This window comes from Simochromis diagramma, unplaced genomic scaffold (genome assembly GCF_900408965.1).
Source record: "Simochromis diagramma unplaced genomic scaffold, fSimDia1.1 OVJJ01000457.1, whole genome shotgun sequence".
Lineage (NCBI taxonomy): Eukaryota > Metazoa > Chordata > Actinopteri > Cichliformes > Cichlidae > Simochromis > Simochromis diagramma.
Genome location: NW_024387277.1, coordinates 1,320,569 through 1,344,859, shown reverse-complemented (window position 1 = coordinate 1,344,859; position 24,291 = coordinate 1,320,569). Strand labels below are relative to the sequence as shown.

General features: G+C 38.9%; 1 protein-coding gene across 2 annotated transcripts; it reads right to left on the bottom strand.

Annotated features, from left to right (window-relative positions):
- Positions 1-439: 439 nt before the first annotated feature.
- LOC120715739 (broad substrate specificity ATP-binding cassette transporter ABCG2-like) lies at positions 440-20,414 on the bottom strand. Of its 2 annotated transcripts, none has more exons than XM_040002837.1 (18): positions 20,299-20,414; positions 18,899-19,097; positions 12,252-12,311; positions 11,653-11,767; positions 11,219-11,371; positions 10,829-10,986; positions 9,843-9,945; positions 9,670-9,718; positions 9,483-9,581; positions 7,154-7,270; positions 6,634-6,779; positions 5,243-5,325; positions 5,054-5,143; positions 4,280-4,404; positions 3,792-3,946; positions 2,345-2,434; positions 1,472-1,542; positions 440-896 (listed from the first exon to the last, which is right to left on the bottom strand). In XM_040002837.1, the coding sequence occupies exons 2-18, from the start codon at positions 19,078-19,080 to the stop codon at positions 746-748; spliced, it is 1,947 nt and encodes a 648-aa protein (XP_039858771.1). In that variant the 5' UTR covers positions 19,081-19,097; positions 20,299-20,414; the 3' UTR covers positions 440-745. The 2 variants fall into 2 exon arrangements, with proteins under 2 accessions (XP_039858771.1, XP_039858774.1); XM_040002840.1 differs by having other exon boundaries at positions 18,899-19,111; positions 20,299-20,409.
- Positions 20,415-24,291: the final 3,877 nt, after the last annotated feature.

Below are 24,291 nucleotides of genomic sequence, written 5' to 3'. Positions count from 1 at the left end.
ATCCCAGATCAGCAGTTTCTAAAATAATCAGACCAGTCCGTCTGGCATAAACAACTACACCACTTTCAATGTCACTTAAATCCTATTTCTTTCCATTCTGATGCTCAGTTTGAAGAATCTTGAACTGAGCAGCTGTATGACTGCACCTAATAAAATGGCTTGTGTCCCTGCCTGTTGCTTAGTTCCCCCAGCACCACCATCAATGGGTTTTGACTGAAATGTTTTTGCTACAGCTGACTGGTTTAACACTTGTTTCAGCCTTTCATGAGTCCATCAGAATTAATTATAATAACTTTGAAGGTACAGTAGGAGGAATTGGTTCAAAGCTCATGTATGATTTTGTTTTTACAGGCAAACATTTACAGCTAAATGTTGCTGCTGCCACTGTATGTCCTAAAACGATCATGAAAATTTAAAAATGAGCAAAACAGACACGTAATGTAAATTCAAAGTTTATAAATACGAAATTCTTGTATTTGTGAGGCTGAACTTTAAAGTGCAAAAATTATGATACAGCTGATGAGGCAATGACATTGTTAGTAAGGGGTGATCAAACAATCAGTTTTTATAACAATCTTTATAAAAAATTTACAAAAAGAAAAAAAGAAAGGAAAAAAAATCAATATTATAGATCTGTATTTATAAACTGAATAACCTGAATAAATGACGTGAAAACTAGACCTGAACTTGAGAAGAACAAATAACACAAAAACATCCACGACCAACAGTCAGGAGTCAGCGGTGTTTAGGTGAACTTCTTGATGAAGCGCAGTTTCAGGTAAGTTATGATGAGGAAGCAGATCGTCATGATAAACAAGGCCAAGGGGTTCTGCCACATTCCCCAGAGGGAGTATTCGACGCCCTGGTCCTCCAGAACCTTCTCCCCAGAGTAACAGCTGGAAACAGAGCACAAAAGTTCCTCAAAAACAAAATAAATGCTGAGATATGCTGAGATACCAAAAGCTGCAGTTGCTCTGATATCACTAGAGGTGAGTCATTCCCCAGAGACTCCCAACTTTACAGAAGAAATTTGCTCATGGTACACCAGAACTGCAGTTCCTCTAATGACCACTTGAGACTGGCTTTATAAACGAGTCAGTCCCCACAGACTGATGTAAAAATGTCCAACTTCATTGCAGAAATAAACATGTTTACAGCCTGATACAAAAGCTGTTTTTGCCTAGTATCCATTTAAACAACATCTCTAAGGGACTTGAATTGTGTTAAGGCTTAATGTTAGATGTATCTGTTGTGTTAACAACTTTAATCCCTTTTTAATCCCATTCTCTAAATTTATATTTTGAATTTTGATTGCAGCACAAATTTGTTTTTTAAACATTTTGCATTATTTTGGTAGTTATGGGCTTTGTGCTCACAGATGAGCCTGTTTTCCATGTTTCTATCTCATTTAGGAACCCCCAGTGAACCTCATCACTTCATGTTAACTTGCATGTGTCTCAGTGCTGCTTACTATTGTTGGTCGAGAGTGGTATTCATTTTCTCACAGAATGTCAGCCCGGTGAACTCATTAGCCTGCAGAGCCTGGAGAGATTCACAGACAAATCAACAAACATCACTCAACAAGAGTTTCATCTGAAGAAAAAGTTTTTTTAAACCCAGAGTACCAACCCTGCTCACAGTATGCATGTGGAAAATGTAAAAACTACTGAAGAACTGCTTTTTTTAAACAAAATGTTCTTCCAGGTAAGGTGATGCTAGCATTATTGCACAGGAGTGAAAATCTACAGCAAGTTAAAAGGTTTGCTGCATTTTTGCAAATGCCTTCATATACTATCATGGCTTATTTCTAAAAGCTGATCTTACCTTATAACTGATAATCAGCACATCAATCAATCAAACTTTATCTATATAGTGCCCTTTCAGCTGGAGACACAAATCCTCTTTGGGGTTGTTTTAGGAAAGGTAGAGCCAAATGCAATACAAACTAAATGCAATGATGCATTTTGAAAGCAATAACAAAATGTCAAAGAGAAAAAAAAATAGCTTGTAAGCACCACAGGAGAAGAACCAACAGGGAAAAAAATAAATAAGCAGTAAAACTTTAAGTAAATAAAGACGGCCAGATAAAAGATCCTAAAAAGAGAGAAACATTATAAAATAGAATAAAAAGTATGATTAGTTAATAAAACAATGTTGCAATGTTGTGTATCATGGTGTAGCCCAACTGAGATCAAATATGGTGTAAGTAACTAAAGTAAGTTTAACAGTTTAGTCGGTTACAGGCCGAACTTAAGGGAAGGTAAGATTTTTAAGTGATTATAAAATTGCTGCAGATATAATAAAACTGTTAAAAATAGATGTAATTGCCAGTGTTTGTACTTACACTGAGGCCATATCTGGGTATACTTAAGTACTTTAACCATGCGAGCCAGCTGGCGATGGAGGGGATGTTCACTAGCAGTCCTGCAAAGATCTGGAGAAAAGGAAACATAGCAGATGAGGCGAGTGGCGAGGCTTTGTGTGGTAACTTCAGGTTTAGCCTTGAGTTTTCATTTCTTTCTGCCTGTATGCATAGAAGATCCCACATCTACAGAGGTTTTTCACTTCCCTGATGAGTACCAATTTCAAAACCATGGTATTGATCTCTCAGCCTTTTACAGATCAAACAGAGCACATAGGCCTTGAACTTGTTGACCTTTTATAAAATTTGTTGAAATATTGATTTGTGTTTTTATAGCGGTTCTTTTCTTGCTCCCAGACTTTTACCTTTGCCAGAAATAAAGCTAAGTCAGTCTTACATGTCACAGGAATACATTCCTTTATGAAATTCTGTCTAACTTCAATAACATTAGCATTACCTGTCTGACCATCATGAAGATTAAAGGTGTTAGCTAGAACTTCTCTAAAGCTGATATTTAACTTCTCACTGTCAGTTTTTTCTAAGCGAGTTCCTCATAAATTGATGTAAATTCATATTTTTATAATCAAATGACTGAACATTATGAGATTTGCTTTAATTCAGTTTGCTGTAAACGTGTGTCAGAATCTCAGCCTGATGTTAAGGTGGAACCAGAAAAGGGTAAATATACCCTGGTGCATGCTTGCAAGCACAGTCCCATCATGGTTATGCAAGTGTTTGCAGGATTTTGATGGAGATTACCATTACCTGTGTTATAAACACAGTTTGCATTCTGCACTTTTTGATGGACTTATTGACTAAGCCATTATTATTTAATACGTGATTCATTTATTATGTCTTATAGACTGTATACAAAAAACCCAAAAAAGTGTCTTCAACTGATTAGTAAAGCCTTGAGCTGACCACTTTTATGCCTTCCTCTTTACTTTTGGAGTCTTATGGAGTTGTGTGTATTCATTTTGTATTTGATTTTATGTTACATTTGTAATTTTGTAATAGTGTGCCTTCTTTGCCCGCTCTTCCTTGCCTGCTGTAAAAAGAGTTGGGGTTTTTTGTTTTGTTTTTTTATTTAAAGGGACTTTCGGGTCAAATAAAGCTTAAATAAAAAATAAACAAGTATGGTGCTAGTCAGCCTGTGAAGCCGAAGGACACTTGTGACTCACATGAAACAATAAACAAAACTATCAGGTCATGAATCAAGTCAAAAGTAGGGTCACGTTTCCATAACCTTCTGTACAATCAGACAGAGTCGTCACCCCCTGCTGTCCATTAGAAAAAAATGCAGGTCTAGGAGACCTTCACATTGGCTTATCTTTTCAGAGCCAGAAGCTACAGCCATCTTCATATATGCAGGCTCTGGGTGTGTATGCACTAATGTTTGCACAGGTGTATGCTGATGTGTGTGCATCACCATCATGAAGACGCAGGTGATTGTCATAAAGATGTTAGCGATGGCCACCACTGTCTGGTCAGCTGAGATGGCGAAAGCCATGGAGGTGGCGGTGTAGGCACACAGAGCGACGGTGAGCATGAAGAAGAAGAAAGCCCCAGCTGTCGGCTTCAGACCTGTACATACACAGACGAAATCACAAATCAGAGTGCCAGGGTTATAAATAGTAACAAAGATGCACAAACGGCACATGATACAAATCCTAACAAACCTCTGATGTGTAAAACAACCTTGTCTTTATATGTTTTTTGCCTTGATTTCTGTGATATAAAAATCTCAGAGTCTAACAGTTTTTCCTTCACATATGCAAAGGATAAACAGATCAAGATCAACATTCATAACACAGACCATTAGAAACACTGACACATCGGTTTACCAATCACATCTGCTCTACTCTGCATACAATTAAAGAATAAACACCAGGGTAGCACAGCTTGTCTTCCACCTACCAACCATGAAGTATGCCACACAGGTGAAGACGATAGCGGGGATGGTCCTCAGCGTGATGATGTCAGACAGGATCTTACACAGGAAGTAGACCGATACCCTGTAGTAACCACTGATATACTCATGACTGCAGAGAGAGAGGAAGACATACAGGAAACGTTGTGTTAAAAACAGCATCTGTGAAAACATAATGATAAATAGAGGTGAGTGCCAATGCTGCAGACCTTTAACTAATAAAGTTGTCAGAAGCATTTAATCTGAATTAGCAAGAAAGAAAATCAGCATAAAAATGTAAAATGTCAAAAAAATAAAATGATTGGAAATGCATAAACTTTCCATTTTTAAAATGCTTCTTAATAATCCTACTGATCCTTATTAATTGAAAAAAAAAACCCATTAAATATAATGTGCTTTTAATAAGTAGATGATAGTTGTCATTATGATATAAAAAGGCACTGCAAGAATGTGTGTATTACAATTTCTCTTTTTTTGGCTAAACCTAAAATAATACATTTTGTGAAAGAAGAAGGCAATGAGAGGAGAACATATTGATCTGACTAAAACAGAAAGTAAATATGTCCATTTCCTGCAAAGAATATCGACTCGGGTCCCTGGATGATAAGCAAGTCCCAACAATTTCACTTCATGAACACATCTTTAAAGAAAGCAAAGATGCAAACTTCTCAACATGAATGAATGAGTGAATTTTACCCTCATATAATGAAAACCTTTCACCCCAAAGTGAATTAAAAAAGTTCCTTGAGTGTGAGACCCACGTGAAGATTTTCCTCTCTGCGATGAAGAGTTCAGCAGCCGACAGGGAGCTGAAACACTGATTCACGACGACGAAGAACAGCGCACCAGTCCTGGACACACAACCCCACCATCAATAATCTCACATCCCAGATTCCTCTTTATCATTTGTCTTTCAAATGTGACAAAGACAAAAGTACTACAGTAAATACCTGTTCTGAATTCCACTCGAATCATTCTGGACATTGAAGAAAAGGGCTCCGACAACCAGAGCGAGGAAGATTGTCACTGCTACCTAAACAGATTTTTTTTAAAAAGACACTTATAACCACTTATCACAGTTATCAATGCAAGTTCATTATTCCTTGAGTTTGAGGCAGGGAGGTAGTGTATTTCCCAAACCCCATAAAATGATCTGATGATGCAGTTTCAGTTATTGACACCAGGTGCTGCTCCTGCTAAACTCCCACTGACTGATGACACGTGCACACGGGAAGAGATGAGCGGTGATGCAGTGACCACAGAAAAGCCCAGAGTAAATCCAACAGCAGGCAAAATAACAGTCAAGAGAAAAAAAGAAAACTTTCAGATAAATATGTAGTCATGTAAAAGACTAAGTGCCCCCTTACTGCTTCCATAGGACTAAGAGGACAAACATCACCCACAAGCTGCTAATCAAATGCACTTGATTAGAAGTCTTGTTATATATGTTGTCTGTTCTGGAGACGTCAGATATGCATTAACACAATGCCACAGTATTCACAACAGTGTCAGTCCCAGACTGTGCAGTGATCAGAGAAACTGCAAAACATCCAAACATCTATATCACAGACACTACCATCTTCAGTTAGCATGTATGTTAAAGTTCAAGCCAGTACAGTTAGAAAAACACAGAGCAAGTACGGTTTGTTTCAAAAGGTTTCATCCTTATATTTTGCTTGTTCTTATGTTATTGTATTTTTGCACACCTCTGTTGCTTGTGAAGCCCGCACACAAGAATTTCACTCGCATGTGCTGTGCCAGTGTACCTCCACATGTGATGTGACAATAAAAGTGATTTGATTTGATTTGAAAACTTTACCAGCGGAGACCCTCTTCTCTCTAAAGACAACATAGCAACAGAGTTTAGATAGTTTATCTGAACAAACCACAAATCTCCTGGGACAATGACCTTAGACAGATTAGATAGAGTAGAGCTGTTTGGCCATAATGTGCAGTGCTACAGTCGATGAAAACCAAACTCGACATACCAGCAAAACACCTCACGCCAACTGTCGACCGGTGGTAGAGGGGTGATGAAGTGATGTGTCTGCATTATTCTACGGTCTTTACCGTACAATGTAAAGTGACGGTTGTTGTGATTTGACACTATAAAAGTAAAAGTGAATTGAAAAAGACAACTGAGGGCTGCTTTTTCTCTTCACAGCCACAGGACCGACAGCCATACCAAAGTACTGTAGTGTCAAATGTGTGGCCATCTATCCTATAGCTAAATCTTGCCTTGCCCTGAAAGCGTCTTATGTTTGGACTTTTTGAATTGTTTATTTTATACTCAAGTATAAAGACTTTCTCTTGTAGTGATAATCTGTATTTTATCATTTACCTGGGCGATGGAGGTCTGCGGGTTGAGTATGAGGTTGCGAAATGTCCTCTTGAGAACCCATCTGAACTGCGTGAAGAAGCCGGTGGTGTAGGTGATGGTTCTGAAGGGAGTAGTAGTGACCACCTTCTTTCCCTGGACGATCCTCTCTGAGACAGACAGAAGGTGGCAACGGTTTGAATTAATTTACATTTAAACAAATGCTCATGTCTGTATGAACTAATGTGTTTTGTTCACATTTAAAGTCATTAACATGTCCTGTGAAGACAGGACAGCAAAGTTTCACAGTAAAACCAAAATAAAGACAACATCAATTTGAGACAATGTAGTCATTCATTATCTCTTTGTGGTTCATTTACATCGGGATGCAATTATTTGGAGAATTTTTGACCAATTTGTACTCACTATACCTCTTTTTTGTAGCCATCTAGGTTTGTTTATTGTCACCCGACATATTTTTGTAACAGTTTCAGATACAAACATTAAAAATCAATAAATACTGAAGCCTTCTTTTGGTACCCACCCAGCTCTGCTTTGGTCTCTTTGAAGTGTTGACAGTTTCTGTACTCCTCCACCAGTTTCTCCCCAATCCCTCTTCGGGACTTCGACATCGATTCTGAATCCAGCTCTTGATCTGGATCTGGACAAAGAGAGGTCTGGTCAGGTCTACAAAAAACAGGGTTTTATATTATTACTTCTAATCATATAATCACTGGCATATGTCACAGAATCAGGATAAATCACTTTACAATTACAACTACAGTAGTGTGGATGTATTACTAACATGCAAGCTGCAAATATGTGAAATTAAAAAGCATTTTTTCTTTTTTTTTTAAGCTGTCACTTGCATAGTGTTCAAAACAAGCCAAATGTTTTAACCCAAACAAATTCAAACTAATGTCAAATCAAGTCTAAATAATGTCATGTGTCCTACAGTGCCTGAATGCAGCATGTGTTACAGGTTCACTTGAGGGAATTTTGATTTTGCACATCTTTCTGCAGCACTTTCACACCTGGTTGACCAGTGAATCTAAAAATGTATGTAGGACAGAAGAGGGCACCTTCATGCTGCTAGCAGCTTGTCCATAATTTGAGTTCATAACATTTTAAAATCAATGTACTTTTAGTTATAGTAAACATTTCTGTAAGTATTTTGAGTCATTAGTAATACCTTTTTGGAGAACAAAAAAGGGAATAAAATCAACCACTTTCACCTAACCACTGTATGCTGGACAGCTGGTTAAAACGTATGTTTTGGTTTCCACATGAAAGAAACTTCTCAGTGCTCAAAAAGTTTCAGGAATATTTGTCTTCTATGTGTTTGGATGTTGTTGTTTCTCTTCTGTAACCTAATCATCATGACTATGATTCAGCTGATATCGTGAGTTAAACACAGTCTGCTGAACAAAAGTTATGGTTCAGACTTTAATGATTTCATGTTTGAACCAACTAACGTTTCACAGGATGAATTCTCAAAAAACTATTTATCTAATGTGCTTTCCTCAGCAACGTTTTATGTAACAGCGGAAAGCCCTACGAATATTATAGAGGGCAAAGTTGTAGCTCCCACTGTGACCTGATAGTGGCAGAGTTGGACACTGGACACAGTGATACAGAAATGTGTCCATTTGGTGTTTTAACATAAAATGATGGTGCAGCAACTGGGTATCAGCGTTAGTGTAGAACAGCTGTTTACTGATACTGGATGGTGTTTGATGAGATGAAAAGGGAAGACTTGACACAACTTCTAAAAGCTTCTTGCTCTGAATTTTTCCCCCCAATTTGTCCACACTCAACTGCAAAAACTGCATGTGATGGTTGTTATTATTGTGTGAATGCCTGTTTCTTTTTATTCTTTATACTTTATTCTAGTTGCTCTGTGGTTCTTCGCCGTGGAACTACTTCCACAGTTTTTGTGCAATTTTCATTGTTCAAATTTTAAACTATTCTGCTGTTTCTGCTAATGCCGGCTTTGGTGCTCATAACGTCTATACTTTTTGAGATATTAGTGTGGTCACTGATTTTGCCTGCCGGGGTACCTCTGTTTTAGCTCAGTGAGATGAGCAGCTGTTCTCAGAGCAGGAGGCCCGGGTTCAAATCCCGCTTATGGCAACATTTTTTTCGATTAACGGTTAAACATTTTTTATTTTTTTTCAACACAAATTTCACCTTCTTCACCACTTTTCAGCAGAATTTTGAGTTGTTTCAGCCCTTTTCAGCCACGTTTCCAGTTTCTTCAGCTGTTTTCTGCAGAAATTCTGCTGATTCACAGCTTTTCAGCAGAAAAAGCTTTTTCACCTCTTTTCATCACAAATTACAGCCTCTTCTGCTCATTTAAGCAGATTATTCAGTTTCTCCATATCGTCTCAGTATACCGAGAACTGGTTTGGCTCAGCGAGATGATTAACTGCCTTGAGACAAGGCGGCCTGGGTTCAAGCCCAGCTTGTAGCAACATTTCCTTTCAGGTGATAGTTGAACTTTTTCACATCTTTTCAGTACAAATTTCAGCTTCTTCACCCCTTTTTAGCACAATTTTTGTCTTTCACCTCTTTTCAGCACAAATTCCAGATTTTTTAGCTGTTTTCAGCACAATTTTTAGCTTCTTCAGCTCTTTTCAGAAGATTGTTCTCCTTCTTCTGCTGTTTTCCGATTCCACTACAAGGCATTCACACATCGTTTTTGCAGGAAATGCAAATGTTTCTAGTTATTATTATTATTATTATTATTATTATTATTATTATTATTATTAAGAGATTTTCCAAACAAGGTCAGGTTATAACCACGATGGCTCACACCTCGGAGGATCTTTTTTCCCCACTGCTGTCTTTTTGTCCAGAACAAACTTACACACCTTCTGTTTTCCCACTGTTGAGGGCGACGGCGGTCGAGTCTCCGTTGATGACATCCAGGAAGAAGTCAGCAGGGTTGTTGTGGGGCTCACAGGTGTATCCTAGGAAACAGTTTTAAAACATAGTCACAAACATTGCCTTTCTGTCGTGTTGCATCTTGTTGGGTTAAAGTTAATCAGGCGTGCTTACCAATGTCAGAGAAGTACTCCAGTGCAGTCCGTGCTGGGCCGTGATAAACCTGACATGTTTTACAACAGAGAGAAGAAGAATTAACATGTAAGTCACAGTTTCCTCCACAGGTAGCTTGAAGTTAGATCAGTGAAAATGTTTAAGTCTTTCAATAAGCAGTATTTAAAGGGGACCTGATGACCGTTGACTAGCAGGGTGAGGCTGTCGAAGAGGCGGTAGATGGTGTATCGAGGCTGGTGGATGGAGAGGATTATGGTGCGACCATTGTTTGTCATCCTGGAATAACAGTAAAAAACTGTTATTTAGGTTAAACTTATTCAATGGATTTTTTTTCATTTATTAGTTATTCATTTAGTGATACTACTATTACTACTAACATATGATGCAGAGGGCTGCAGCTTGTGGCTTTCACCATACATTGACAATTTGCTAACTGAAGTTACCTTTGGCCTGCCTTTCTTTCCATGTTAGGGCAGCCTTTGGTCTTCTCACTCATGTTTTTGGTTAGGGTTACCCTAACCTTTCACTGTACTTTTGGTTTTATCTAGAGCATTTTCAGTTTCGGTACTGTTGTTTTTTACACTTAGGATGGTAACCTGGCAACCTAATTGATAACCTAATGCAATTAAGCTCATTCAACAAGTTAAGGTTTGAAGATTTTTAACATTTTTAAGCATTTCAGGCAAAATCTTCAAATTTTCAGTTTTCATTTTTGCTAGGAAATGCTTTTTCTAGTTGCTTCTGCTCTGCTCCTAGAATAAACAGCAATCAGCGCTAGCTAGCAGTCTCCAGAAAAACACAGACTCCATGTTTCACCCAGCGAATGTTGTCTAATTGAACCAGAATTCAGCTATGCAATGATTACATCAGTCCTTCTTAATCCCTAATAAAACATTTTACATTGGAAAATACAGTTATAGATAACGTCGCCCAGTTCATCCAAACTCCTGATGCAGATCTGAAAAATGGCCATTTTTAAAAGTCAGTATCCTGCAAAATCATCACTATTTACAGTAGTGATGTTTGTGAGCTAGCTTGCCCAGTTACTTCATAGATTTAAGGACATAACTTCAGACTCAGTGTTAACGTTCAAGGTGTGGCCGCATGATATAGATGGGCATCTTCATGGCATCAGCACTAAAAATATGTGTGTTTTCACCTCTTGAGCAGCAGCAGCACAGAGTTGGCCGTGCTGGCGTCGAGGCCTGTGGTGGGTTCATCCAGGAAGAGGACAGGCGGGTCGATAATCAGCTCCATCCCAATGTTTGTCCTCTTCCTCTCGCCACCAGAAATCCCACGAATCAGCTGAGTGCCCACCTGCACAAACACACTACAATCAGACTTCAGTCTTTTTCCTTTCAATCTGTCTTCCAGTTCTTCTCATGCTTCTTTGTTTTGTTTTTTTTCTCGTTTCTTTGCGCTATTTAATCTTTTGGATACTTTCATCCTTCCTATATTTTAGAGTCATTTTTATGCATTCTATTATTCTTTTGTACCACTTCTTGACTAAATGTTTTTTTTATTTTTATTGAAGTTTCTTTCGTCTCACCTTGGAGTCGGCCACTCGGCCCAGTCCAAGCTCCTTGATCAGTCTGTCAACTTTCTGCTTCTTCTCCTTATGGCTGATGCTTGATGGGAGCCGCAGGGCTGCAGAGAAGGTGAAGTTTTCTCTGACCGTCAGAGTCCCCATCACCACATCATCCTGCAGACAGGAAGCTACTGTTTAGAAAGAAAATCTAACACATTAAAAGTGACCAAACATTTACTGCTGCCAGATGCATTTTTGTTTCAAGGACATCTTTTTAACCCAGTTTAATTTCCACAGATGTGACTTATGACCTCAGTATTTCTAAAACAATTAACTTTATGCAACTCAAACAGACTTGGCCTAAGAAGCCGGTTTTATTGTTGCAGGAAATCTCTTCCTGCCCTGTCCAGGAAACTCTGCTAAATCCTGTCGAACTTCCTGCCTGCTTCACCCACCTGAACCACATAGCCAGACAGACACTTAAAGTTTGGGGGCTGAGGGGCTCCGTCAATCAGGACCTCTCCTGACAGACCTGCAGGGTCCTTTCTAGCTGCCAGAACATCAAGAAACCTAAAACAAAAAGGCAACATTCAATCACAAATTGAGTCCCAGTCAGGAGGCTTTATGCAGACATCAGCTCACACCATCTATAAGGATGGTTGCTTTCCTGTTACACACCATCTGAATTAGCAAAGGCAAGAATAGGCAGTCTTTGCTAATCAGCTGGCACAAATATAGATGGGAAGTTTGAACGGAAAAATAGCAAAACGTTCTTGTTTTATTTCCTGTAATGTCTTTTCCATGTGGCAGGAAAATTGTTTATATATTCAAACTGTACTGGATAGAAGACCTTATCTTTCTGTGTACAGGCAAAGACACAAACATTTAGGTTTCCAGCAGTTAATGTGTACAATACTTCCTCTACACTGATGCATCGACCACCAGTTGTTCATCTCTTAACAAACAAAGACGTTTTCTTCAGATTTTTGCTAAACATGAATGGAAAACATTCAATCCCGATTTCTCCCTGCACAAACACATTTGCAGCACTCACGATGACTTCCCGCTTCCTGTCGCTCCCATAATGGCGTTGAGACCTGGCTTCATGATCCCACTGAGGGAGAGAGCGACAAAAATATTATCAGCGGTGAATCTGTAGATGTGAGTTTCACATGAAAAATGTTTTAATAATTCATTTCATAAACAGCAGCCGGGAAACATTTGGACACATTCAAGGGTTTCAGCTTCGTAAATTTTAAAATTTCCAGTTTTTTTCTTTATTCTGTTTATTTTTCACTACTTTTTAAATTTGAACTCTTGGTTGAATGAAGTCACTGTGGTAACTGTGAAATTAATGAGCAATAATAATAATAATAAGCTTCGTTTGCATGAAGCATACAGCTCTTGAAAATTTACATTCCTAAAGTTTAATGGATCACTAATAAATATTAAATGTTGATCATATTTTTTACTGTGTAGGAATAATAAAATCTTCTTCTGAATTGGGGCAACCAAAAAAATCCTGAAAGCAAAAACTCTGCTCTTCAGTGATATCAGGGTCATTGTAGTCATCCCAGGCAGTATGCCACAGCTAAATCTCAGGGAAATAAGAGGAAAAAACACAGCAAACAGCAAAAACAAAACAATAAAAAAAGAACCCAATCGCCCAATAAAATATTTACTTTCTGTAGACCTCCATCCCACTCACTCACCCTCTCTTCTCTCTACCAACCTTCATCTTCGCAGTGCTGCTTAGCCTAGGATTACAGTAATGACCCCAATATCACTTTAGGCTCAGAGTCGCTGTTTTCGGAAAGCACTGGAATTCCTTCAATGAAACAAACAGTTTGCAAAGGTTTGCAAAACACCTGTCTGACCCCAGTGAGAGGTTAGGCTCTAAAAAGTAACTTCCAGGGTTACTTTTCCCTGAAAGTTTTCACAGGTTTTTTTTCTGAAATGATGAAGCAGTTTGAGTTCTGCTTTTCTCTAGAGTGACTTTTGTGATACTGCAGAAGTCATGCTGCTGTATTTCTGAGGAACTGAAATGGCTTTTTCCAGCAAAGTTACAACTTTAGTGGCCGTTTGGTTGAGGATGTTTCGTAACACTGTGATTCTTATTCTGCATTTTCCCTCACATGTACAGGGATGAAGACTTCCTCTTTTTTTTTTTTAAAACTGCCACTAAGCAAATCTCAAGCTGTAACTATGACACAGCAGTTTTATATGTATCTGTCTTATAGTCGCCTTTCTCTCCTTAATGCCTTTCAGGCTAATGCGGGTTTATTTTTTTTTGCTCTTGCTGGTATAGCTATAGCATAGTGAAGGGGATTGAAATTTACCACATGCATCTGAAACCCAAAACCACACTGTAAAGTGTCTGCCAGGGCATTAGTCAGCAATTTACTGTTTTGGAAAAGTAAAATTCATTTTTAGTCACTCAGTCATTTAAGTGAGTCTGAGAAACACAGGGAGGTGACTTCCTCCTGCTCAGAATCTGTCCTGTCATTCATTCAGCAGAAAACATGACTCTGCAGCGTTTTTTAGATTCCTGCAAATGAGAAACTTGCCACTCTTAATTCCAATTTTTTTATCAAATCCAATTTTTTTGTCCGCTTGTTCACACTAGAAATAAAATGTGACAGCAAACACGCTATAGTGTGAGCCCTCAAAGCGGCCGCGCCCCAGGTCGGATTTGAAAATATTGGATTTGTGCTGTTCACACTGTCATACCATGATCGGATATGGGTCGCATAGGATCAAAAAAATAAATGCGCTTTCGCCTGCAGTGTGAACGTAGCATTAGTAACTCAAAACACATAAAAAGAACATTAAAACAAAAACAAAAAATGTAATGCAATGTAAAGGGAAAAATTAAATACAGTATATTTGTCCTTCACATGTAATCTGCATTCTTGTGTCTATTTGTTTAACTTACAAAAAAATCTCACTGCTTTTTAGCATTAGTATCCTGTCCCATGCAAACATACTTTCTGCCTCACTCACGGCCCAATGGGTGTCTTTTCAAAATTGTGAAGGACCTCGCTCACAGCATCTCATGCTACACCAGAGTCATTTGATCAATTTTTATTGATCAAAAAAAATTCTTGCTTTTTTTTCTTTCACTATCTACTTTGCAAATGACTTATTTTTTTACACACTAGGTGTAGGGTAAAAAAAAACATTCTAGTAATGAAAAGAAAACTGAGGGCGTACTGTTGAAACTCCACTTCTTTATCACATACTGACGTATGTCTGAGATTAAATGCGCAGATAGGGTAAGTTCACTGCTCTACCGAGCTGCTCTAATGGACACAGTGAATGGATGGATTAGCTTGAAGAAGAAGGCGACTTGTTAGCTAATCAATCCAATGACACTTCGCCTACTGGTGTTGGCCAGAGGGGCCGATGGTGCAATACGGCAGCCTCGCTTCTGTCAGTCTGCCCCAGGGCAGCTGTGGCTACAACTGTAGCTGCCTCACCAGTGTGTGAATGTGAGAGTGGATGAATAGTGGCATTGTAAAGCGCTTTGAGGGTCTCGAAAAGCGCTATATAAATGTTATAAATATTATTATCTCTCATCCAAGTGACTCCACTACAAAAGGTGGATGAAATCCTGCTTTGTTAACTTTATCTTCTTTCTATATCTTCCTCTCGTCCTTTGTTTATTAGGTTTTCCTTTCCACATCTTATCACAATTCAGAATACCTTGCGTGTATTCTCCGCGTGACAATGGTGTTGCTGATAATTTAGCTTCCATTACACCCAGACAGGTCAGTTTCTGGCCTGATTATAAATGCACAATCATAAATGATGGTAAAGTCAGTTTTAATGCGCTCCAGTATGAGCTGTCACAGCAGGATACAGCCCTTATTCTCATGCAAACAGGTTAAACGAAGGCACAGACCTTCAACTTTGTCAATGATTACACATGTCCAATAAAATCCCACAGGTACAAGTCATTAAAATCTGCACACACGCACACAAACACACCTGCTACACTTTGACCCATTAAAGCTTTCATAACTTACATATATAATAACACAGTGATCTTTTTTATAACAGAGTATAATCCATGGCTTTGTCTGCAGATACGTGTTGGTGTAGTAGATTTAACTCTACCATTACCCTACATTTACCCTGACTCCTACAAAGATAAAAAACCAACTATTTGTAAAAAAAAAAAAATGTGAATAGTAATTATGGTCTTTAACACATTTTTGAAGGTAAATGGTCTCCATTTCCAGGTTGCACTTTTCACAGTTTCACTATAAGCAAATCGCAATTTGCAAACAAGGTGACATCTTTGTCGATCGTCAACATGAGACTGTGGCATGGTTAGCGACCGAAGCTAACAAACATTTCAATGTTGAATAACTTTTGGCGGCCAGGATTTTCACAGTGTCTAGTTATGACTAAAAAATTGTTTCAAAATGAAAGTTGAACAGACACTGAGAAAATATCAGCAACGTTGATTCAACTTTCATTTATTTTTGGAGTTCTTCTACATTTATGTTTGTTAGAATACAAATCATGATGTGGTTTTCTGTCAGAACCCTGCACCTATTTGTGATAGATTTCACCTAGTGACTGACAGGAACCACTCACCAATTGGTCAGAGAATAAACAGTTTTTTCTAGTGACCAAAGGTTACCAGGGGATAGGCAACTGGTCTCTAGGTTTTGTGAATAGGGCCTTACACCGCTGAAGTTCAGTTGTTCTCAAAAACTCAAAGACTCAGACCTCAGAAGATTAATGAAACTATTATTTGACTATTATAATTATTATTATTACATTATTTGGCATTTATTAGCTTTAACTCCAACATCATCTGCACGGCTCATCTGGCATTGTTTTAAGGACCTGAAGAAGCTTAACTGTCAACAACCTGGAGGACTTTCTTACTAATCATTGCTTCAGTGCTAAAGTAACTGTCAGTTTAAATTTATTAATCCTGGCTGTTATAAAGTGTTAATACTTAGCACCTTTGATTCAGTAACCTTTACACCCTCAACGTTCTTGCCAAGTAAAGTTTCAAACAAACTGAGGCAGTACAGCATCCTGTACCCGTGCCTGTTTGTTGGTTTAAGCCCAGAGTCATTGTCTTCTCACAGGCTTTTGTATGTACAGTATGTGTATGTGTTTCACAGAGGCAAACTTAGGAACCTGAGTCTCCCGACAAAGCAAACTTCCTTCCTTTGCCTCCCAACATGTGGGAGTGTTTGAACCAAGCAAACCTTGATCGTGTCACGTTTGCATCCCAGGTGGGCTCCTGGCAGCACGTAGACAAATAAACACACAGTAGCTGCACATGCAGACTGTGCATTACCAGTTTACCACAGTATGGGCTCATGCTTACAGTCACCTGAGGGCTAAAGCATGCCTTGCATTGTAGCATCACAGGAATTTCTTGTAAGACAAAGTAAATCCAAGCCAGCTTATTGCAGTTTGGTTGGTAAACTTTAAGAGGCAAAATGCATCACTACAGAAACAGTGAGGTGACAAGATATGACTTAAAAGGCTGTTAGTCAAGTTGTAAATTTTTCCTTGAAGCTGTTTCATTATCACAAGTCCTGACAAAACCTGAGCATTTCCACCCTCTACACATATATACCACGTGACTGTGTGGTATATCCTTGGGTAAAGGGCGTGCTCTTTTTGCCGATTACTCTGCTGATTGTTAGAGCGTGTGATGTAAGACAAGGTTACATGTGCTCTAACAATAATGCATTACCCAAGCTGATCTTATCTTATCTTTAAAATACCTGACTGCATTTTTCTTTTAGTAGAGACGTGGTCCAACATGGGCCTGCAAAATCGTCTAACTGAACCCAATGGATTGGTTTGCAAAGTGTGAAAACTGCAGTGAACTTAGAAATTAATTAAAATACATTGTTAATTTTTTTTATGATGGCTGAATAACTACACAGGATTGGAAAGTTACGAAATTTGTTGTCTCACAATTTTGAAAAAAGGAAGGTAAGCGGCATCTTTCACTTGGGCTTCTTTGTTCAGCTTTTTTAAAAAAAAAAAACATTGCCTGCACCGAAACTAAAATTCTGCGAACATTAATGATGTGTCCTCATCATCTGCTCAGTGTCTTTTATGAACATCCACTGGACGTCCCTCTGAATCTTTCTAAAAAAAGAAGTCTGTATTCTAGGAATTTTTGTTTGTTTGCCTTTACCGTGATGAAACAATAGCCTTTCACTGATGTTGTAACATCATAGCCCACTGAGCATCACACAAGGACAATTCATAACCAAGTTATACCATTAACCAGAATTTGGGAAAAACACACCTGTGAGTGTTCAAAGGTCCTCAGTAAAAAAGATGAATATTTTTTTTAAGATGAATGTGTGAACAGCGTCCCTTTTATCAAAACATTCCTCAGCCACACAACTTTCAAAATGAATCTTAAAGTTCTGAAAACCAATAGATAATTAGCCATTTGTGGGATATACATGGAAAAATCAAAATCCCAGACTTCATTTGCCTTTGTTACATTTAGGGATGGGTATCGTTTAGGTTTTATCTGATACCAGTGCCAAACCGGTACTTTTGCAACGGTGCCGGTGCTTAAACAATGGATAACACAAACTTTGTCCAAAAACCTCTCATGTTTAGCTGTTTTTTTGTAAAAAAGATAACAACGTTAGCCTTTTCTGCAGCTATAGGGCATATATGGTATCACTCTTGGCTGGAAGCAGTGCTTAAACAATGGAAAAAACACAAACTTTGTCCAAAAACCTCTCATGTTTAGCTGTTTTCCACTTTTTCTTTGGTGATTTTAGCCTTTTTGGCCAGGGTGAAGGGGAGTATCTGCCATCAAACAAGAAGACAGCCGCATGTAACTACGACGGTGTTTGCTAGTTCACCTTACGTGCATTAATGTAATAACGTGGTTAGCCTTATCAACGTAAATTACACACGAACAACATTAAGCTACTCACGCAGAGAAGAACGGCTGCTGCTGCCATCATCATCCGTCATCATTTCTGCTACACTGGCAGGGCTCGGGGCCAGGACTCTCCTCTTCGGGTTCTTGGGGGATGTTGCTAACACCGGGTCAGATAACAGGCACCACACCCGCAGTAGGTACGGTGCATTTCTCGGCTTTAAAAATACCCCGCTATGTGTCGCCGGGTGTTTCATCAGATTCGATGAGTTACCTTCTTTGCACAGTATCAGCTTAAAGCACTTGTTGCAGGCTGCTGAGTTTGCATCTTTTGCTGTGAAGTACAGCCAAACTTTTGACCGCTTCGCCTTGGGCATTTTTAATCTGTAGCTCTGCTCTAAAAGAACGTACATACCTGGCCCCGCCTACTATCCTTGGAAACGTAAAATGATTGGCTAGAATCTGAAGTGTATCACATCTCAGGAAAAAAAAAGCACCGAAATAAAGCACCGAAATGTGCGCTGCTTCTCAGTCTGGTTACTACCGTTTATGTCAGAACTGGTGCCATCATGGCACCGGACACCTGTACCCATCCTTAGTTACATTTGGCTTCTAATACTTTGATCAAGTCTTAAAATGTCTTAATCTAATGTTGTACTTTTAGGCTGCATGAAGATGAGATATTGCAGCTAAGCTTTGCCCTCATTTTTTAGAAGTGTGTTTAAAATGACAAGTAGCCTGTTGTTTGTTAGCTTAAAAATAAAACGTCTGTTGTCCTCGAAGTTTAAATGCACCAGTCTACTCACTTGAGCTCGATGAGGATGTCTTTGGTTGTGGCCTTCTTTCGGCAAAAACATCCACCTCCCTGTTTCACCTTGTAGTGAATATTGTGGAAACTGACTGTTGCGCCGTGCAACTGTTGTCTTGAACGGGACCCTTTAGAGGCTCCGTTTATCCCCATTTCGATCGTATCTTCGTTGTCTGACATCCTTCAGTTGTCTCCACCTGTATGCCCAACACGGAAGAACATTTTTGCTGTAAATACCATTTCTTAATAAAAATCTAATCTTTTACATCTCTTGAGGCAACGGTTTTGTTTTTACATAACAAATATCACCATATCTTGTCATTTTTTAAAACCAAATTTGAAGCAATTTGGTTTGTTACAAATCCTTATTTTTTGGATTTCCATATAAAAATGCCTATTCTACATCAACATTAACAATAGTAGATTTTAAAAAAATCATATTACAATCCTGTTGCTGCACTTTTGTGTGACTTTATGATATTACGTTCATTGCTGCTAAAGTTGAACTTGAAATGAAAGCTGCAGACAGGTCATTTACTCTCGTCTCCTCAGTGCTGCTGTCTCAGAATGTATTCTGTTAAATTTTGGGAATCTACAACAAAGCAAAGCCATATGAACAATGTCTATGCTTTAATGTCTATGTAGTTAAAATCAAGTATGTATTTCAACTATTACTATATGTTAGAGCTAAAACAAAGACCAGATGTTTAGATAACTGAAGAAATTTAAAACACATGCAGCAACACAGTTCACTTACTCTTAAACCCAGCACCAAGTTCGGATATTTCTTTAAGTGAGTCAGACCCACTGAAAAAGAAAAAACACTGTATACGGCTTTTAATCGTGTTTGCCCAAATCTCTTTCCTAAACACTGTTTGACTTTTAAGCCAACATCAATAAGTTCCGAGAACAACTATCTACAATTATCTAGAACTGTAAATGAATGAAGCGGGTGGTTTCCTGTCATTTTCCCAATTAATGTTTGGAATATTTCTGGAATCTGGAATGTCAACTTTTCTAAAACCATTTACACTTTTACATTATTGTTACTGGATTCGGTTTTTTAAGACTCATTACCCAACCGTACAAGTTCACAAGATGTGTAAACTGAAGCTTGGTTTGTTGAAAATACCGTAAAGGTCAAAAGTTCATATGTAAATTGCTTGTGGCATCCGGACTCTGCAGTAGACGCTTCCTGCAGTGCTGATTATCGGGCATCTCTAGTCTAATCTGATATACTCAGAAGCAACACAGTTTAATCTTAATGTCTGCTTTATACCACTAATAAAAACATGTTCTAGACTCTTCCATCTCAGCGAGAGCTGATTTTAGATTTTAAAAATAGAGAAAAAGATACACGTGGCAACCAAAACTCAAAACAAAGACACTATCTCTCACCTGCTTTAGTCGGAAAGCGCCAATGCAAACAGCTACTGACAGATATCCAAACCGCAGCAGGCTTACCAGGAAACTGCAGTGACTCAGACTGCAGAGCTAAATGCGTGCTTAGCAGAGCTAGAGAGGTTTGTTTAGTACATGTGCTCAGCCCGGTTTTATGTCTGAAAGGCGTGATAAGAGAAGTAGGGAGGAGGGCACTACTGTCTCTCTCTCTCTCTCTCTCCTACAATGGTGAGGTCCTGTTATTGCTTTATTGTGACATATGAGTTCCTGGGTAAGCAGCACTGCTGTTAAAATTTGCACTTGAGATTTTTGTTTACATCATTTTTCACTTGAAAAGGGCAGGGCTTTGAACTTTATTGGTGACCCTAAGGGGCGGGTGTGTGTTTGTTTCAAAGGTCATTTACCTGCACTTTCATTATAAAACTTGTGACTTGAAGAGATTTTCTGAAAAAAAGACAATTTAAATAATATAAAATAACTTTATTTAACCCAAATGTAATACATTTGTGTTACAGCAGCCAAAATATCAAACAGAAGCTATAAAAAAATTAAATCATAGCCTAAAGTTACTCAATGATCTAGAGAATGACATAACAAAGTAGGTCAATAGGGTGAAAATTATATAAAGTAAAGAAATAAAAAATACACCTTAAAAAGCAGCAAACCAAGCAAAATTCCAAATGCCATGCTATGTAAAAAAATAAAAATAAAAAATATATATACATAGAAATAAATAAAATGCCTATTGAATGTCTATTGCTGAGTCACTTTAATGTCATTTAAAGTGATTCAGCATCGACAAGTTTAGAATTTGGAAATCACCGTTATGTCACCACAGCTGTAAGCACTTTAGGGTGACAGAAAAAACAGGAAGCGGGAGAAAACCTACCAAAACCTCAGGGGGAATAAGATGTACAGGGTGGGCCATTTATATGGATACACCATGATAACATAACAAAGAATAAAGTTACGTTGAAACCAAGCACACCATTGTTTTTCTTGTGACATTACCAATAAGTTTGATGCGTCACATGGCCCTCTTCCTATTGAAAAAACAAAAGTTGTATCCAAGATGGCCGACTTCTAAATGGTCACCATGGTCACCACCCATCTTGAGGAGTTCGCCCCCTCACATATACTAATGTGCCACAAACAGGACTTTAATATCACCAACCATTCCCATATTATTACGGTGTATCCATATAAATGGCCCACCATTTATGAAAGATAAGTTTCACCCTTTTCAGAAATGTTAATTTAAAAAAAAAAGACAGTTGGAGAATACCACAAACATAAGCCACTTTCCATTCCGGTACTTTCTTTTAGTACCTGGTAAAACTGTCAGGGATCATGCCGACTCTATACAAGTAGATGAAAGTTAAATTATACAGGCTTCCATATTTTGCTTGACATAGTAGACAAAGTCTACTATCTGTAATCTGTTGGGGATTACACATTTTTCCCTCATGACCGATGTTCACCAAATGGCTGATTGTCATGGACCGGTCTCTGGGTCTGTGCAACTAAGGATTTGTTCACTTGATCCTTCACTTGTGCCATGATTGTCACGTGTCTGAAATGTCTGGCACGTGGCTAGTGATCACTTGTCCGCCAAACCTGTATAGAAGTCCAAAGGAAAACATCAATGTCTTGGTATCTAAACACTTTCCCAACAAGGATATAAACAGAAACCAGAATTTTATGCATTTATGATCCATTTGATCCCGGCCATTAAAACCACTGTGTGAGAGGTGAAGATCAAGGAATCGTTTATCATTAAACAAAGGTAAATGCTACACAGGTTAAATAAATGATCACATGTAAATCTTACGTTTTACTGACTCGGACTTATACAACATAACATAAGAAAAGTTCCAGTAGTATTAGTTATATTTATGTGGTATGATGAAGTTGATTGCCTATTTTTCTGATGTCAGGTAAATCTTTCCTACATTTTAAATTACCCACCACTAACAGCTTGAGAGAAGCAGGGATTTGTTCGAGTTGGCATGTAAGGCAGGGTTGAGAAAGGTGTGCTAAAATACGCTGCCGTTCTGGCAGCCAGAAATGCACATGTCACAGTAGTGGGTCTGGAACCCAGTGTTTTGTGTTTGTTGATTAATTTATATTCTTTTATTTAGTGTTATTCATGTTATAGTATTTGTATTTCTTGTTTCTTAGTTATTTTCTGTAGTTTCAAGGATTTAGGTTTTGTTTCTATGTCTCCCCGTATTTCACATCTCGGTCTCTCGGTCTCCCGGTCTCGTTGTGTGTGATTACTCCCAGATGTGAACACTCCCAGATGTGGGAGTAATCACAGCTGGGAGCCAGCTTTTAAGCCCTTCTTCTTCTTTCACCAGGTTTCACTCTGCGTTTAGGTTGTGTCAGTTTAGTCACCATCTTCCTGTGCTTTTGTTAGTGTTTGATATGCCTATAAATAAAAGGCGTGTGGGGTGTCGAACTCCAAGCCTCGAGGGCTGGTGTGCTGCAGGTTTTAGATCTCACCCTAAGTCAACACACCTGAATAAAATGACTGGTTCATTACCAAACCTCTGGAGAACTTCAAGACATGTTGAGGAGGTAATTTAGCCATTTAAATCAGCCGTGTTGGATCAGGGACACATGTAAAACCTGCAGGACCACTGTCCCTCGAGGCCTGGAGTTGGACACCTGTGGATTAGTGTATCTGATAAAGCACAGTAGCTATCTGACATTTTGGCGACGTTACAATCCAAGATATTCAAAGGATGGGCAGAGGGCAAGGGAGAACATGTAGTTTTGGCCCCCAGGTCGGTGTGTCCCAGCTCTGATGTTACTTGAAAACTACAGAAAAGCAAAAGCACAGATACTGAGTGAAAGACAGGACACAATAGCACTGTTTACACACATGAAAGTAATCAGGTGAATTCGACATTCAAGATTCAAGATTTTCATTTGCTATTTGCGCACAGGACCAACGGTCCATGCACACTGGAAGTCTTGTGCAGAGCTCTCTAGGTCAAGTCACACTTTTTACAAGATAAAGACAAAGCAAATAAAAAAGTAAAATGAAAATAAAGTAAAGAATGGAGCAATCATAGTATTTATCCATCCAGCAGGGGGCGCTGGAGCCTATCCCAGCTGTGATAGGGCGAGAGGCGGGGTACACCCTGGACAGGTTGCCAGTCTGTTGCAGGGCTAACACACCGAGACAGACAACCATTCGTGCTCACATTCACTCCTGAATTCACACCTATGGGCAATTTAGATCAATCAATTAACTTATCCCCACCAACTGCATGTCATTGCACTGTGGGAGGAAGCCAGAGTACCCAGGGAGAACATACACACTCCACAGAGAAAGACCTCGACCTGATGGTGGAATTGAACTCTGGGCGTGTTTGCTGTGAAGCAACAGTGCTAACTGCCGTGCTGCCCCAATCATAGTATTTACTATATATAAAAACACTGTACAGAGAGGGTTGCAATACACTTCCTAGTATTAAAGTAAGGTGAGGTAGTGCTGTTATTTAAAGTGTTCAGTGTTTTTTGTTTTGTTTTGCCATCAGTCTGACAGTTATAGGGAAGAAGCTGTTGAAAAACCTGTGTGATGATGCTGTCCGCTGTGGTGTGTCTCAGACTGTATGTACAGTTTTTGTGTCTGAGCAGAGAGTGAGCTGGATGGTGTGAGTCCCTAATAATTCTCTCTGCTCTTTTTGGGCAGCGTTGTGTGTACAAAAAGTCCATGGAAGGAAGTTTTGTTCCTGTGATCCTCTCTGCAGACTTTATGACTCTTTGCAGAGTTTTTCTCTCTGTCTGTGTGGTGTTCCCATATCAGATAGTGATGCCTGCAGTGAGGATGCTCTCTATCAATCCTATCAGGCCTGGGTGAGAGGGCAGTGGTTCATGCCGCCTTCTTGAGCAGCCGAATGATATAAAGCCTTTTCTGGGCTTTTTTCACTGTTGCTGTGGTGTTGAGAGTCCAGCTCAGGTGTGATTTAACCTGCAGTC

Excerpts from the sequence above, each read along its gene's own strand:
- LOC120715739 (XM_040002837.1), bottom strand. The coding sequence starts at position 19,080 with ATGTCAGACAACGAAGATACGATCGAAATGGGGATAAACGGAGCCTCT. Across the intron at positions 12,312-18,898 it reads GACATCCTCATCGAGCTCAA|TGGGATCATGAAGCCAGGTC; the intron begins GTGAGTAGACTG and ends TCTCTCCCTCAG. Across the intron at positions 4,405-5,053 it reads GCAGAGAGGAAAATCTTCAC|TCATGAGTATATCAGTGGTT; the intron begins GTGGGTCTCACA and ends CTCTCTCTGCAG.